This window comes from Lonchura striata, chromosome 1A, assembly GCF_050655825.1.
Source record: "Lonchura striata isolate lonStrDom1 chromosome 1A, ASM5065582v1, whole genome shotgun sequence".
Taxonomy (NCBI): Eukaryota; Metazoa; Chordata; class Aves; order Passeriformes; family Estrildidae; genus Lonchura; species Lonchura striata.
In genome coordinates this window covers 26,193,195-26,209,655 of record NC_140741.1, presented here as the reverse complement: position 1 = coordinate 26,209,655, position 16,461 = coordinate 26,193,195, and the positions used below count along the sequence as shown (strand labels likewise).

Genomic DNA, 16,461 nt, shown 5'->3' with positions numbered 1-16,461 from the left:
GGTGAGGGAGGATATTAAGACCCAGGTATGGAGCCCAGTATTTTTCTCTGCAGATAATTTTTAGTGCCAGATGACTACAGAGAGAGGCCAAGCGTCAGACACGCAAGCCTGCTGTCTTGCTTGTATGTGAGGACTGCCACGGGGGAAGGAGACAGCCACACAGCTCGCCTTTCAAAAACCAAGCACTGAGGCCAAGGACACAGAAAGGTTTGAGAAGGAGAGCTGATGGAGGAGGAGGGTCTGTGAAGAGGTACAGTCAACTTAACTAAAGCTGCTGGGTGATCAAGGACTATCTGAATGTCCTGGAAGTATCCCCAAAGGTAGAGGTGGGTCCAGACACCATGGCATCTCCTTCCCAGATACCTTCCAGCTGCTGGGGCCTTCTCCCCTCATCTCCCCAGGCTCTTCTGGAAACCTTCTGGAGAGACAGATAGAAGAGGCAACAGTCTTCGTACAGAAGAGTGGCAGATGGAGGATAAAATTTGAGTAGGGCCTATGCAGATTAAGCAGATGTGAACTAAATGCCACCAGCCTTTGTTTTACTCCCAAGAGTGGGGAGCAAGTCACCCCTCACGCTAAGCTGAGGCACGGAGCTGGACCACACGTGGGCTGCTGTGCAGTGTGTAGCTCCTCACCCAGGCAGGGTATTACAGAACTTCTGATCAAGCTGAGCATACCTGTACCACAGTTTGCTGGCTCCACAGAGCTCCAGCATAGCTGTGCAACTAAGATGCCCCATGGAGATGAGAAACTCCCCTCCAGCCCGAGAGAGAGGGCCCTGCCACCCGGACATGGTCATTAAAGACCTTTGGGGATCTGTGCCCACAAGGGTAGGGAGGGCATCTGTGATGTCCCAGCATCCATGGTGGCTGCACCTTCCTAAAGCCATCAACCAACTGGCCGGTAGAGGGGTGCTGAGGACCTGCCAGACATGGAGCTGCCCTGAGGACCCTGCCAGAGGATCGAGGACACCCCAATGGGCCATACTGCTTCCCACAACTGCAGCAGCAAAAATTGGGTGACTGCCTCCATTTTCCTGGCTGCAAATCCCAGCTTTGACCTGGCTGTGGCAGAGCCAACACCGACGTGAACCATTCTGGCAGAGTGTTGTCACTTGTGCCAATTTTACACCGTGGAGAGGAGTAACGTGCGAATGACGCCAAACCCTGCTGGCCTCATTTCGCTTGCCCTTTATTGAAACCTCCGGGCCTTGCACCCTGGGCTCAGAGCGACAAGGGTGCCATGGCTCATGTACGCAGTGAGGGCTGGGCCTCGGTGGCCTCGGCATCCACTGCAGCGGTCAGCTCTTGACATTGCGGAACGCCCGCAGTGGAGGAGCCGGCTGGCCGATACCCGCGGCTTCAGCAAAGGGGTCAAGATACACAGCAGTGGGCTGAGTCCCAGAAACAGATCCACAAGGGCAAAGTACTGGGCTTGGGAAAGGGTTTTCTCCGCTGCTGCTCCTCCTGCTGCTCCTGATCCCCTCGGGGATGGAAAAAACAAGGGACTTTGCTCTCTAGGGACCTGTCAATCAGAATCTGCCAGCACCATTTAATTTGCTGCATTTATGCCTGCCAGGAGCGCCGGCTGGGCTGCTTGTTCCTGAGCAGGCAGTGCCATCCCGTGGGATGAGCTCAGCACAGCAGCAGAGCCTACAGCCGTACTGTGCGGGAGCTGGAGCAGCCCCACAGCTTCCAGGGAAGATGCAGCGCTGGGACCCTTGCCCAGTGCCCCCCTGGTGCACAAGGATAGCCAACAGACTTTTCCACTCTTCCAGGACTCCTCACTACCTGTTTTCCCTCATTCCCCCTCTCCTGACAGCAGCTCAGAGGGGACACAAGGACATTATTTACCTGGGGGTTCAGCTAGTCCCACCCATGACAAGCTCCAGCCAGCACAGGGGCAGGTATTATTTTAGGAGGGGAGGACAGACAACAAAGTTCTTACTGTGAGCTTGGTGTGGCCATGATGTTGGAGGCAATATGGCCCAGGAAGCTGCTTATCAGCAAGTCCCCCCATTTCTCCTACTCTAAATTCTGCAGCTCTGACTGATGATTGGCCAGGGATCATCTAGGAGTGTTTAGTGGGGTAATGCTTCATGCATGCAGAGAAAAGAGTAATTCCACAAAGCATTTCCAAGGTCAGGGAGCCCCATGGCTGCCCCATGTCTCCTTCTGCCCTTGCTACTTTCCCTCAGGTACCTGGTGCTGCTTGTGGATCCTTTGGGGAAAAAGGGGTGAAAGGAAGGTTCTTTCCCAACCCAAACCCCTTCCCATCCCCTACAGCAGGGGCCAAATGCAAAGCCTGGGCCTGACCTTGGGAGTCAGCTGTGACCTTGGGAAATGCCTGATCCAGAGGAACAGAGTGCACCCAGGGAAAAGGAGAGAAAGAAAGACCTTGGACTGCAGCAGTGGGAGCTTTTTGGAGCAAGGCTGAGAGTGCACATACCTCCCAGCTGCCTCGGGGTACCTGACACCCGATGGGGGACATACGCAGCACAGCTTTGCCAGAAGGGACAAAAGCACCCGGCTGACTCCTCCAAAGACAGAAGAGAGCAGATGGCGCTGAAATCTGCTCAAGAGGAGAGGAAGGAATGGCCCCGAGGCTCCGTACTCCCTGTACCCTCCGCACTCCCTGTACCCTGAGAGGCACATTTGTCCGCAGCCAAGCGTGTCGGCCAGCCCTGTCTCTGACTTTCCAAGGAGCAGAGAAGGGAATGGCAACCATGGATTTGCTAGGCTGTTGCTTATCCCTTGCTGCCTTTCTCTTTTGTGGGGGCCTTCTTGACAGTCCCTGGGAAGGGAACAGTATGTTATACATAGGAGGCGCCTGCTTTTGATTCCTTATTGCCTTGAAACTAGGTCTTGTGCAAATAGGGTTCAGCTGTGCTTCCTAGCAGAAATTGCTTGCACTCTTTTTCTGCCTTCTGATATTCTGCTTAGACCTCTTTTCCTGGCTGGCACAAAGATTAAGCCTTCCAGAGAAGAGACCAGCCAGGCAAGAGCACTTGCACAGCATGTTTAGCCCCAGAAGATTCTGATTTTTCACAGAAGTTACTCTAACACTGATGATGTTGAAGGAAATAACCACAAGTGCTTCTGTGCTGGGCAAGGGCCCTTGTAAAGAAAACCCTTTTTGCTCATATCTCTGCTCACACTGAGAGCCTTCTGAGGGCAGTGCTGCATATGACTTGGGGACTGGAGAATCACAGGGCATGGAGAGGGGCTCCAGCAGATGAAAAGCAAACTGCTAACCCAGAGGTGAGAAGGCATTGTGTGCTTTCTGCCACCCAGGGCCCCATCCTCTTTCCTGCTGTAGATCTGGCTGGATCTATGCAGCATTTCCCAGAAGCAGCAGCCTCTGTTAACACAGCTCCCCATTACCAAAGCTTGTATCTCCACCAGTCAGACAGGGACTGTTGTCCCTCCCTGCACAGCATGGAGGCGACAAGCTCCCACTGCAGAAGCTTACTGGTGTGGCCTAGAAAACAGCCACAGAGCAGAGATTTGCAGCTGAGCCTGTGGACTCCCAAGCTCATACCCCAGCCACTGCACCAGCCTTCCTCTCCTGATGCAGGCTTGGAGCCAGCAGGGACGCTGCTGGCGCCAGCTCCTCTAATTGAGCTCTGTAGAATAAACTTGTGGAATTAGCCTGTTGGCTGCTAGGATAAAATCCAACACTGATGCAGATCAAAGGAGACAATCTTGCTGACAGTTTGAGGGGAGGCACCAGGCCCTGGGCTCCTTCTGCAGCTCTGGAAAGGGCAGTGCTCAGCAGCCAAGGGTGAAGATGCAGCATGACACACACACTGCCTCTTTGGCAATTCATGTGGTCCAGACTCTGGTGGTCAAATCTACAGAAACCTTGGGAGAGTTCTGACACTGGTGGCAAAAATAGTAAAAACTAGGCAAGAGACAGCACTAATTCACAGAAAGACAATTTTTGGATACATCAAATTTTGTGGATTTTTTTCTGTTAGCATGGAAAGAGCAGACAGTGCAAGGTCAGCCTCTGAGCCCAGCCTATAGAAGCAGTGTGGTTTAAGAAGTGTAGGTCTGCCCTTGCTCAGTTTCTGTCTGTCTGTGAGGACAAGACTGTCCAGCCCAGGAGCCAGAGAGAGCTCAGCACAGAAGGAGGAGGAAGGGGGGAAAAGCTTCACAGTGAAAGCACTATTTGCTACCAAGAACAATAAAGTCAGCACATTCCTCATGAGGACCTTATTGGAAAGACAGGGCTGGTCTGAACACACACAGCAAGTCTGCCAGGTGCCACCTGCTCCCAGCCCCACCAGATTGCACAGACAGCAAATTAAAAATCAGATTCACTGCACATACACAGTAATACTGTTTTATGGTCATTTTTCCAGGGTTCCTGAAAATGTAATCAAGAATTTTCCTAGAAATCCAACCAAGAATTTCCTTGACAAATCTGGTGAGCATCTACCACACCAGAGGACAGGTTTATAGTTCAGCAACCAGGACAACAGTGAGAGGAATGAAGTTCTTGGAAAGGAGGCCAAGCACTGCAGCAAATCACCTGGGCTGAGAGAACAGCAGACTGAGGAGGCAGATAAAAGTGCCATGGAAAAGATGGGATGCAAAGAGAAGGGCCAGGGAAGGAAGGAGGGCTTCCCAGCCTGTGAACATCGGTCCGGGGCATGAGCCAGTTCATACATGGACAAAATCGGTTACAACAAAAGCCCTGGAGCCAGCAGGAAGTTTTGCTGCTTTAAAGATGATGACAATGACTGTGGAAGAGGAATCTGACCTGAAGAGGTGGGTGTGAACATCAGGGTTCCCCGCAGTGGGAAGGTGTTAAGCCTGAAGACTATTTCCCTTCGTTTCTGGGTTTGTCAAGAAGCACGGGGCAGTGGAGACTAAGCATATGGCACAGGCATACAGTGTGTTTGGTCTTTAGTGAGGAAAAGGAACCAACTGTCTATTTTTGATATATTTCTTATAAGAATGAGAAAAAGAACTACTAGAAAATAGTGTTTTAATGTGAACATTAGTCTTCCAATCCTCAGTTGCCTCTTTGATTGGAAGTACCATCATACAGGCTGGAAAACAACCCATCTTAAGGCTTTCCAAAGCTTTTTCAAAGCAGAGGTGATCTATTTTCTAGGAAAGGCCCCTAATGGGTTGGGTGCTTGGACTTGCTCTCTTACACTTAAACCTGGCAAGCCCTGGTAACACTGCCTGAGCTGTGTATCATCCTCTCTCAGCAGGAGGAGGCTGCTCAATGCAGTGCCAGCTCATGGGGTGGCAGCTCTCTACCAAGCCCTTAGTTGCAGAGGAGATGGATGGAAGAGAAGGTTTTGGACTGGAACATCTAAGGTGCTGGAATGGGCCCCTCTTTTATGGGCCTGCTAACACCAGCATCAAGCCCAAAGCCAGAGAAGTGGGAGACAGGAACGGAGAAACAGATGGGAGCAATTTATCCTGGCTGTTCTCATGAGCATCTTCCAGGGAAGAGTGATTAGTCTTATTAACTGATTAAATGATTAATTAACTGATGAACTGAAATTATGGATCAAGGATCAAATGATTTGGAGTACTTTTCCAGGAAGCGATGTATTTCATGTGCCTTTCATGAAAACCAGAGGCCAGGAGGGGAACTGTTAGCAGCAGCAGCAGAGTGTGAGGTCAGCAGGACAGGACCAGAGGCAAACAGAGCTGTGGGGCCCCAACAGAACATGGGAGATGCAATGCTTGGTGTGAAGTGGGAAGCGAGACAGACCTGCTCCCTCTCCTAGTTAATGTGACCTGAGACAGGCTGAGAAAGTTGGTTCTGTTCACCCTGGAGAAGAGAAGGTCTCATGGAGATCGCACAGCAACCTTCTAGTATCTGAAGAGGGACTACCAGGAAGCCAGAGAGGGACTCTTCATCAGGAGCTGTACTGACAGGACAAGGACTAATGGCTACAAATTGAAAGAAGGAAATTTAGGCTGCATATAAGAAAGAAATTCCTTACTGTGAGGGTGACAAGACACTGGAACAGGTTGCCCAGGAAAGCTGTGGATGCCTCAACCCTGGCAGTGTTCAAGGCCAGGCTGGATAAGGCCTTGGGCAACCTAGGGGAGGTGTCCCTGTCTATGGCAAGGGTATTTGGGACTAGAGGATCTTTAAAGTTCCTTCCAACCCTTAACACTCTATGATTCTAAATATGGCAGAAAATCTCCCCTGCTTAAGACTGGATTTTCTTTTTCATAGAATTCTTCTCCTTGCTAAGAAAATGGAGGATTAGATCCATGCCTAGTAGGGAGTTATCCCACACCAGCCACTCCCTATGCATGCCATCTCCTCCAACCCACACCTATATCCAACTGTGTCACCAGAAAAGGAAATTTGATGGGCTGAGACCAAGCTGCACGTGATCTGCCATCTCTGGTAGACAGCAGCAGCACTACGTTCTCTTGCATGAACTTCATGCAGGCTCGGGAGTGAAGAGGAAACTGAGGAAAGCATGGAATTTCATTTTATCAGTCTATTTCTCTTCATTTGTTCATTCCTAAGTCTATTCCTCTTCTCAGAACTTTTTGCTCTTTTCCTCACCACCTCCTAAGCTGAGTCCCTCTGAGCCCACAGAGCCCATTGTCCAGCTTGGGGGTGACAAAGGACAGGCACTGTGGAGCTGGCATCCCACTGAGCCACTGCAAGTGACAAGCAAGGCAGTTCCAGCTCTAATGTTGTTTGTCTCCAAAAAGGCTGTTTAGGTGCGACAGTTACAAATCGTATTTTATAAACTGTATTTCTATAAGTGGATTTTTTTTTTTTTTTTTTTTTTTTTTTGCTAGTGGGAAGAGGCACTTTAATAATCCCACTTCTGATTAATGGCAGGGTGTCTTGTCAAAGCAAAGACCGCTGCAGCTTTGGTTCTTTCTCGAGGGGGAAATCACAAGTGGAAAATAAAGAAGAAAATGCACAACCTCTCTGCCTGGAAAATATTGATCTAGACTCTTCCTAGGCAAAAGATACTCAGTAAAATTCTCTAAAGAGTTTTTTAGCCTGTGAGCTGAAGAGATTTGTAAACCAGATCCTGCTCTTTTTAGGGGAAGAGAAAATTTCAATCACTCTGCCATGAGAACATTTGGGATTTAATGATTTATTGTCCTCATTCCCTGAGAAGAAATACTAACCCAATTACAGAGACAGGGACTCGAGGCACTGCTGTATTAAATCACTGGTTCATGGTCTCCTAGAGAGCCTGTAGGGCTGAATCCAACTTCCAGCCCTAGGTCTGCCTTCCAGCAGGTCCAGGAAAGCCATCAGGGACAATGGGAAAGCTCAAATATCACACTGCGAACACAGCAAGGGCAAGTGCAATTCCCATTCTTCACACAACTTTAATTCTCAAAGTCAAGTGGTTTTTATAATACCCTCTAAAAAGAAAATGTTGGTTGAATGATCATACAACTACAGCCTGAAAAGTAACTGATTTTCCACAGCATCATTGCAGTGTTTGGAATACAATTTTTATTTTAAGAAGTTGTGTGTGTGAGAAAATTAGAAGGCACACCATTAAGTCATGTTTCCTGTCCTATCATGTGACTTTATTGACATATTTCTTGTCCAGAGTCCTGTAAGTCTGTTCTCTAACAAAATTATCTCTTAACATCTATCTCTGTTTTTATCTGGGAAAACAGGAATTTACCAACCAGACCTCGCAGTAACTCCATCACATGTCTATAAGGCAAATTTGACCAGATGGGAACTGCACATTAATAGTTGAAATCTGAAATCTGTATTTGACTAAGCTGAGGATCATTATTGTTCCAACACCTGATTTGTAATGTAAGTTGAATTCAAGTTTTTCTAAAAGAAAAAAAAAAAAAAAAAAAAAAAGGCAAGTCATTGACACCAAAAACATTCCCGACAGGGATTTGCCTAGCATAGGGCTGAACATCCCTGCCAAGAGAAGTTCCACAGTTGCAGGAAGTTTAGCCATCATTAGCACTGGAGATGTTTCTGACCTCACTGTTGTCTGAGCTGCTGTGCTCTGCTGAGCCTTCAGCACATACAGAAAGCCAAGTTTTCTTCCTCTTTATCACATCTGGGTGAAAAATGAATGGGCTTTGTCACATGACACCCCCAGCCTTTACATTTAAAAGTCAAACTTTAACCGACAGGGCAAATTTACACTATCCTTAACATCACTCTTCTTCCACTCCCACATATTTTTCTTTATTAAGTGGTGATTAAGCAGGAACGAAATTTCAGTAAATGACAGTGTTACCCCAAAATAGGTTCTTTCACCCAGTCTGCAAGAGGCCAATCCACACACACAATCCAGGTATTTGATTTATTTACAGATCTGCAAAGAAAGCAGTGCTGGATGGCAAATCCACAAAGCCAGCACAATTACGAAAACTTTTCCCTCTTTATATATTTTCGCAAACAAAGGCATTAATGGCCCTTGGCTACAAGTTACCTAGTTCTCTTTTTAATTAGTATTATATCTTCTATCAGTTAACGAACCTCTCCCTGCTCATGCTAATTAGCCTGCATGCTCAATCTCCCTCTCCTTTCGAGCTGGTGGTTTCTTGGGTCAGTGGCCATGATCTCCCCCTGCCAGAATTACCTTTTACTCTGTTGGAGCTGATTCAGCACAGTTGCTGAGCTGTCTTTATTAGTTTCTTCCTTACCTTGGGGGTTCTGCCAAATGTCTTTGTGGCTTGTAAATTCTGCATTCTTCGTGTCCACTATCTGTGGTATGTCCCTCTTCCCAAACTTTGTTAACCTTCCCTGAGGTCACTGAAAAACGTTGATCCCTAAACCTTAACAAGGCAGTTCTAGTGTCAAGAAATTTATCTTTCTAACACCTGGACATCACTTGGAGCTTGTTTGTTAGCTCCTGTTTCACAGATTAAACCTGTTTTCATGTTGGTCAGAGTTGAAATCACACAAGGATCAAACACCAAAGAACACGTTCTCCTAAGAAAATTTTAATAGTTGACATTTTGCGACAACACTGCCGCTTTACGGCAGCCGCGCTCGTTGCTGGCTTTTCCGGGGGTCGGCGGTTTTCTGCTTTTACGACAGGGCGCTGCCGTCGCGCGGCGCTGACGCCAAGGGCGCGCCGGGGCTGCGCGCGGCCCTTTCCCCGCCCGCCGCCGCCACCGCTCCCGGGTCCGCCGCTGCATCCGCCGCTGCATCCGCCGCCATCGGGGCCGCGCCGGGGCCGCGCAGGTGAGGGAGGAGCTGGGGTCGCACCGGAGCCGCTCTCCTGTCGCGCCGGCACCTCCAGCGCGTACCGAGACCCCCCGGCCCCGCCCCACCGCTCCCGCCGGTTCCGGTGGGGCCGCGTCCCCGCCCCTCCCCGGCACACGCAGCGCCCGCCGAGACCCTTCCTTCCTGCCCAGGCCTGCTTGGCAGGGGCGCTTTCCCTTCGCAGTGGCTTGTGCCGAAGCAAGGCCCCAGGTGCCACACCGCACGGCAGCTGAGAGTTTGAGAGTTTTTTTTCATTTTTTCATCTTCAGAAAATTAAAAAATGGCGAAGTTTGTGGCACCCGTGATCCAGGACAACCCGTCCGGCTGGGGCCCGTGTGCTGTGCCCGAGCAGTTCAAGGACATGCCCTACCAGCCCTTCAGCAAAGGAGACCGCCTGGGCAAGGTACCCGTGCCGTGCTGGGCCGTGAGCTCCGGTCCCTTCTGAGCCCCCCTGCACGCTGCCTCCGGTGTTCGCTTTTGTTACCCTGGCTGCTCCTCTGGCACCCTTGGCAGCGCATTCTGACACACTGTGAACACCTAGGGCTGGCAGGCAGAGGTGGGAGTCAAAGGATTAGACCTGGAGCATATGTCGTGTTAATACTTACTTTTGACTGTTTATGCTCATTCTTAGGTGGCCGATTGGACAGGAGCCACGTACCAGGATAAAAGATACACAAGTATGTGTGGTCTGCTGGCTGTTCCTGGGGTTTATTTTCTTCATAGTTTCCTTCCAAGCGTCGTTCCTGCTTTCATGTCTCACACCCAGCCTGTAATTACCTGCACACCTCAGCAAGACACACAGCTTACTTTAGGAAGCGTGCTTTACCTGTGGGAGAGCTCTGTGGGCCTCTCCCTATCCTTGGGGTTTACTCTGGGTTTTTGTACTACCTTACTACCCAGGCTCATAAGGGAGGTTTGGAGAGGGAGAAGACATGCAGGTGTAAGGCAGGAGTCCCAATTGAGATATCAGACTTAGGGGAAGGGAGCAGGGGAGAGAAAGGGGCAAAGCATCAGGGTTTTTTCTTAGGACCTTGGTGCTGAGATGCTTTGTTTATTTCCAGACAAGTACTCATCACAGTTTGGTGGCGGAAGCCAGTATGCCTATTTCCACGAGGAGGACGAGACCAGCTTCCAGCTGGTGGACACGGCCCGGACGCAGAAAACGGCGTACCAGAGGAACCGCATGAGGTTTGCACAGGTAGCGTGTTCTCAGAGACAGGATCAGAGGGGAGCTTCGGCAGCACAGGACTCTTTCCCAGTTGAAATGTCTTCCTTTTTCTTTGTGTCATTTCTGCAGAGGAACCTTCGGAGAGACAAGGATCGTCGGAACATGCTGCAGTTCAGCATGCAGACATTGCCAAAGAGTGCCAAGCAGAAGGAGAGGTGAGGCTGCAGAGATGAGCAAACTGAGCTCTGGTTGGAGTGTGTGAACATAGTCTTGATGAATTTGCAAACTTAGAGTAACAGAGTCTGCTGGAGCAAACAGTCAGCAAAGAATTTCAGGATGTTTCGAGTCCAGTGTTCTTCTGGTGTCAGTAGTGCTTAAAAGCATGGATTTTAAATTTTTTTAGTTGTATTTAGAAAGTAAACATGGCATTCTAAAGAGAGAATATCCTTTCTGAAAACTGCATTTCAGTCTTCAGGTAAAACTATATAAAGAGCTGCTCAGAGCATAGAACAGACTTTTTTTAATTTCTTGGGCGTCTTGATCAACAGATGGCTCAACAAATGTTTCAGCAGCGCGGTGCCTGAAAGCAGTGCTCTGGTAGTAGTTTAGAAGTGAAGGAGTGGTTATGATATATAGAAATCATGGCTTTTCTCACATTTGTCATTTTAGAGATCGTTTGCGCCTACAAAAGAAGTTTCAGAAGCAGTTTGGAGTGAGGCAGAAGTGGGACCAGAAATCACAGGTAGACAAACTGATGGGCATTGTGCCCCCTCTGATGGTTAGGTTTCTTTGGCTGCACTCAAAAGGCAGCTCCTCTTGCAAAAATCCTGATGTGTCTCCATTTCTCTGTGTACCTGTCCCACCTCTGGCCGCACAGCAGAAACCTCGTGACTCCTCTGTTGAAGTTCGCAGCGACTGGGAGGTGAAGGAGGAGATGGATTTCCCTCGGCTGATGAAAATGCGCTATCTGGAGGTGTCAGAGCCACAGGACATGTGAGTTCCTAAAGCAGCCCTTTGCTTGCTCCTTGAAGTCACCAGATTTTTGGAAAGCGGGAGCTCAAGGGTCTCCTGCCTGGTCCCAGCGTTCTCACTGAAGTACCAAAACCAAGGGGAGGTAACAGAACGCCCAGCAGGCCCTGTGTGCCTCATGGGTGCTGTTATCTGTAGGAGGGGTATCCAGATGGTCCTCTTATCTTTGCAGAGAGTGCTGTGGAGCTCTAGAGTACTATGACAAAGCCTTCGACCGCATTACAACAAGGAATGAGAAGCTCCTGAGGAGCATTAAGCGCATCTTCCATACCGTCACCACTACGGATGACCCGGTTATCCGAAAGGTATCCACCAGTTTGTAAAACTCAGTGTGTGCTGTTGTTAGAGACCAGCTGTCACCATCAGACCAAAGGGTAAAAGCAAGAAGCATTAGCATGTACCTGTACTTTTCTAAGGTGGAAGGCAGAGGTAGATTTATGAACACTGGCCAAGGGAAAGGTAGAATTCTGAAGGGCAAGCAGACCAGTACTTCAGAAGAACTGGGAAGAAAACTTATGTCAGAGACCTGATCCTTGGGCCTTGCTTTTGGTGGTGAGGAAGGCTCAGACGTTTCTCTCTAGTGACCTGATCTGCAGTGAGAAGCTGCATTTTCTGACAGAATTAACATTTTGTAGTAATTTCTTACTTTCCTCTTGTGTGGGTGAGGCTGGGCCAGGATTGCTGGGTAGTACCTTATGCTTCACTGGCAGTTGATGTGGTACTCAGCAGTTCATGTTTCTCAGTCAGAACAGAAGAAATTAGTGATCTGGTTTGCTAGGACTTCTCATCCTGCCTAGGGAAGGGGTATCTGTTCTTATTGCTGAAATAATTTTCTCCTCCTGTATTCACAGCTGGCCAAGACACAAGGGAATGTGTTTGCCACAGATGCCATCCTGGCCACACTGATGAGCTGCACTCGTTCTGTCTATTCCTGGGACATCATTGTCCAGAGAGTTGGATCCAAGCTTTTCTTTGACAAGAGAGACAACTCAGATTTTGGTGAGGAAAAGTCCTGAAAGGAATTTCTGTTGTAGTAGCTAAAGAGTCTAATTTTCTTCAGGTGAATTTGGGTGTCCACACTGAGCCCCCTGAACAAGCTTATTACTGCAGTACGTGTGATAGCTGTGTGGGGAACTTCAGTATTGATCTACTCTGGTGTGGGGCTAGAAACTCGCCAAAGCTGACATAGTTACTCCCCCAAGTATAACCACTTGCATCTGGTTTTCTTCCCAGACCTCCTGACAGTGAGTGAAACAGCCAATGAACCACCACAGGAAGAGGGCAACTCTTTTAATTCTCCACGCAACTTGGCCATGGAAGCTACCTACATCAATCACAACTTCTCCCAGCAGTGTCTGAGGATGGTAAGGTGGAACAGTGATGAGTAGTGGGGTCTGTGTTCCAGAGAGTCTCAAGAAGAGACTTCATTAAGGCTGCTTTAATGCAGCACAGAATTGACAGTTGTGTTATACCCATGGTCTTTCAGTTTTGAAAGAGGTGGGATTATTTCTGGTGAGCAGTGTGACTTTGTTGTAGAGAGGCTTTCACCGTGACTTCACAGAGGAGTCATCCTACTCCTGTTGATGATGTAGACAGGCTTGTCAGTACACTTTAAGAAGCCTGAGTACCAGTACAAGTACTGCTTATAGTGCTGTGACTAATGTGGGCATGAGGCTTTCATCAGCTGTCTTCATGTTTTGGTGTTTCTCTACATAAGGGAAATCAGCTACTGTTGCTGTAAAAGAATATTTTTCCAACAGAGGAAAGCTGTCTCCTAACATACTCTGCTGTTTTCATCTGCAGGGAAAGGAGAAATACAAGTTTCCCAACCCAAACCCCTTTGTGGAGGATGACATGGATAAAAATGAAGTAGCCTCTGTTGCATACAGGTAAGTTGATATTTCTGATGCCCAGGTTTGGCAAGGGGGCAGGATGTCAGTGTGATACGGAGGCAGAACACGTTGGGAGTGTGACTGATAGAAGCGTTACCTTGAAAGGGATTAATGGATGACCTCACAGTGAAAAGATAGAGGAGGAAAGGATTTTGCTGAATGCTTACGTGGATCTGGAAGAGAACAAAGGTCAGAAATAACCAGCTGGATTGTGTATTGGCAGGTACCGAAGATGGAAGCTGGGAGATGATATAGATCTCATTGTCCGTTGTGAACATGATGGAGTGATGACAGGAGCTAATGGAGAAGTGTCATTCATCAACATCAAAACACTGAACGAGTGGGATTCGAGGGTGAGGAAGAACAGGATCCCCAAGCTAGCTCTAACTGCTTCACTGCTGCCTGACATGCCAGGTACAGCAGGGAAGATGAGACAAACATCTGGTGGTGTTCCCCGGGTGTTACATTCCACTAAGGAGTATAACTTTCTTGGACAAGCAGTGCTGAAGCGATATTCCCTTAAATGTGAGGTAGCTGGTTTGAACCCTCTTGTCTCCCTGGGTGTTCAGCACAGTAGCCAGTCTGTTCTTTATGATTCTCTTTAGAATTCTTTCCTCACAAACTACCCTTTCTAATCAGTGCCACAAATGTTGAGCAATCCCAATTGCTTGCATTTCTCCCTTCCCAGTGCAAGATCTTTATTTGTAGCCTGCAGTTCACATTCCCTCACATGGTATAATAGGGTAGGCAGCTTCCCTATGTGATGACGAGAAGGCTGAAGAGATGGCTGCTGGTGGCTTGTCAGGTAACACTGGTTCTGATTCTCCTCTCAGTATTGCAATGGGGTGGACTGGCGCCAGAAGCTGGACTCTCAGAGAGGGGCTGTCATTGCCACAGAGCTGAAGAACAACAGCTACAAACTGGCCCGCTGGACATGCTGTGCACTGCTGGCTGGATCAGAGTATCTTAAACTTGGGTAAGGGGGACAGTTCACATAGAATATCTTCCAGGTGCATTTTCCATTATTAAACTTCGTGTATGGCTGAGTGAAGCATTTACAGAATGAATTTTAAATCACCCAGTGTTAAGAATGGCTAAGAAAGGAAAGCTTGTGGTGAGTGCACCAGGCCTGGTGTAAGCTGCTTCTTGGCATCAGCTGTGACTGACCCCACACACGATGGACAGGTGGCCTGTGTGGGCTCTCAGCCTCTTTGCTGTGGTCACCAACAAGGGAAATAAATACAGTGACTGTTGTGTCTGTCAGGAATCTGATTGAGATACTCAATGCCCTCTTACTGAGAAATCAGGTGGTGGGGGGAGATATGGCCGCATCGTTTTTTAAACTGTCAGCTTAAAATGAGTTGAGTACTGTAGGCAATGAACAAGAGGCTTTTCCTAAGTTCTAGTGGTTTTGCAACCCTCAGTTCCATCCACAGACACAGAATTGATTCTTTTCGTGCAAACACCCAGCTAATCGTGCTATTGCTTAATTTTATCTGTGGGGCTAATTTTATTTATCTTTTGTACCTCTCCATCCGATTTGGGGATTTCCAGGTGCATTGCAGATTGACAGTTTGTAGCCAGGAAATCCTCTTAGCTTTCAGTGTTGGAGTATTAGGATTTTTCAGCCAAGAAAACAAAAATAAGATGATCATGCTGCTTTTTTTGCATTCTGTCTGGGCGTAATCTCCTGATACCCTTTGGTTTCTTCTTGCCCTCCTAGATACGTATCCCGTTACCACGTGAAAGATTCTGCCCGCCACGTGATCCTGGGCACACAGCAGTTCAAGCCAAATGAATTTGCCAGCCAGATTAATCTGAGCATAGAGAACGCCTGGGGCATCCTGCGATGCGTCATTGACATCTGCATGAAGCTGGATGAGGGGAAGTATCTCATCCTCAAGGACCCCAACAAGCAGGTGATCCGCATCTACAGTTTGCCTGATGGCACCTTCAGCTCTGATGAAGATGAGGAGGATGAGGAGGAAGAAGAGGAAGAGGAAGGTTTGTAGCATACTTGGTGGTTTATGTTTTTAAGTGATGTACTAGTCTGGATGAAAAGGGGTTGATATATGAGGAAGACCAGAGATAAGGATCAGATCTGACCAGTGCAATGGCAGGAGAAGAACGAGGCTGCAGAATGAGTGGTCCCAAGGATGGGACTGTTGAAAAGGTGTGAGTGACATTGGGAGTACTCAGCTGGAAGAAAAACAATGCAGAGTTGGAAATGCAGATGTGCCTCTGTACGGATACTTGATGAGGACTGATTTTAGCAGAAGTTGGGAGGAGGTCCCAGAGCACTGTCTGGCAGAACGAAGCCTGCCAAGAAGCCCTTGATTCAGCGGCCCCGAGGCCTGCAAGAGTGGGTGGGTGCTAGTTTCTGTTGGTACTGGGGTATTTTTCGACTGCTGTTTTAGAAATGGCAGTGACTGTAAGGTGACACATTTAAAATACGTGCTGATGGAGTACAGTTGAGGGAGCGTGGTGAAGGCTTTTCCGAAGTGACTCTTGAAGCTGAGCAATCACTGGCTGGTCTGGATGCGAGTTTTGGAGGATCAGTGGTGCCCAGTGGACAACTGCAGCTGCCCTTTGCTGCCTAAAACCATCTCCGATTTGAGATCTCTGTGCTCTGCTGACAGCGGAAAACCACAGACCTCTTGCTTCTGTGATAGGAAAAATATCTCCCAGGTTATTTTTAGGCTGTAAACTTATGCTGGCTGCTCTGGATTTTATTATGGAAATGTTAGTTGGGCTGCTGCATAATTTGCTTAGGAATGTAAATTGTGTATGACAAGTGTGTGGTCGTGGCTGATGGGAAGGTTTGTTGGGAAGCTGGACAGAGGCAGGAGACAACAGTTGGAGGTGGGAAAAATCTCCCGAAGTGGCAGCTTTGTTTTTTTGTGTTCTTTGTGGCATTTCCTTAACAAGCGAGGGTTTCATTGTGGGGTTTTCTTCCCTCAGCTGCATTCACTTAATTTCTGTTTCTCTTCTTTTTCAGAGGAAGAGAGCTGAACCCTACAACCAGCCCAAGGTGCTGCAGTCCTGGGGCAGCCCCGGAATCGGGGCTGGGCTGTGGCTGTACGTCTGCCCTGGCTGTGCTGCAAAAGGATCATATATGAGGGAAAGCGGAATAAAGTTGATTTTGGCGAGTGCCGGCGCTGC

The 16,461-nt window shown here is 48.4% G+C and overlaps 1 protein-coding gene across 4 annotated transcripts; it reads left to right on the top strand.

Annotated features, from left to right (window-relative positions):
* The first annotated feature begins 9,064 nt into the window (after nucleotides 1–9,064).
* Nucleotides 9,065–16,448, top strand: EIF3D (eukaryotic translation initiation factor 3 subunit D). Of its 4 annotated transcripts, none has more exons than XR_014952013.1 (15): nucleotides 9,065–9,189; nucleotides 9,480–9,613; nucleotides 9,842–9,887; nucleotides 10,272–10,408; nucleotides 10,508–10,593; nucleotides 11,048–11,120; nucleotides 11,259–11,371; nucleotides 11,580–11,712; nucleotides 12,259–12,406; nucleotides 12,641–12,771; nucleotides 13,211–13,296; nucleotides 13,523–13,713; nucleotides 14,133–14,275; nucleotides 15,023–15,303; nucleotides 16,298–16,448. XR_014952013.1 is itself a non-coding variant. In XM_021554109.4 (15 exons), exons 2-15 carry the CDS (start codon nucleotides 9,491–9,493, stop codon nucleotides 16,309–16,311), a joined length of 1,644 nt encoding a protein of 547 aa, XP_021409784.1. In that variant the 5' UTR covers nucleotides 9,065–9,189; nucleotides 9,480–9,490; the 3' UTR covers nucleotides 16,312–16,448. The 4 variants fall into 4 exon arrangements, 2 of the variants coding, with proteins under 2 accessions (XP_021409784.1, XP_021409783.1); XR_014952012.1 differs by having other exon boundaries at nucleotides 11,256–11,371; XM_021554109.4 differs by having other exon boundaries at nucleotides 13,523–13,652.
* The last annotated feature ends 13 nt before the right edge of the window (nucleotides 16,449–16,461 follow it).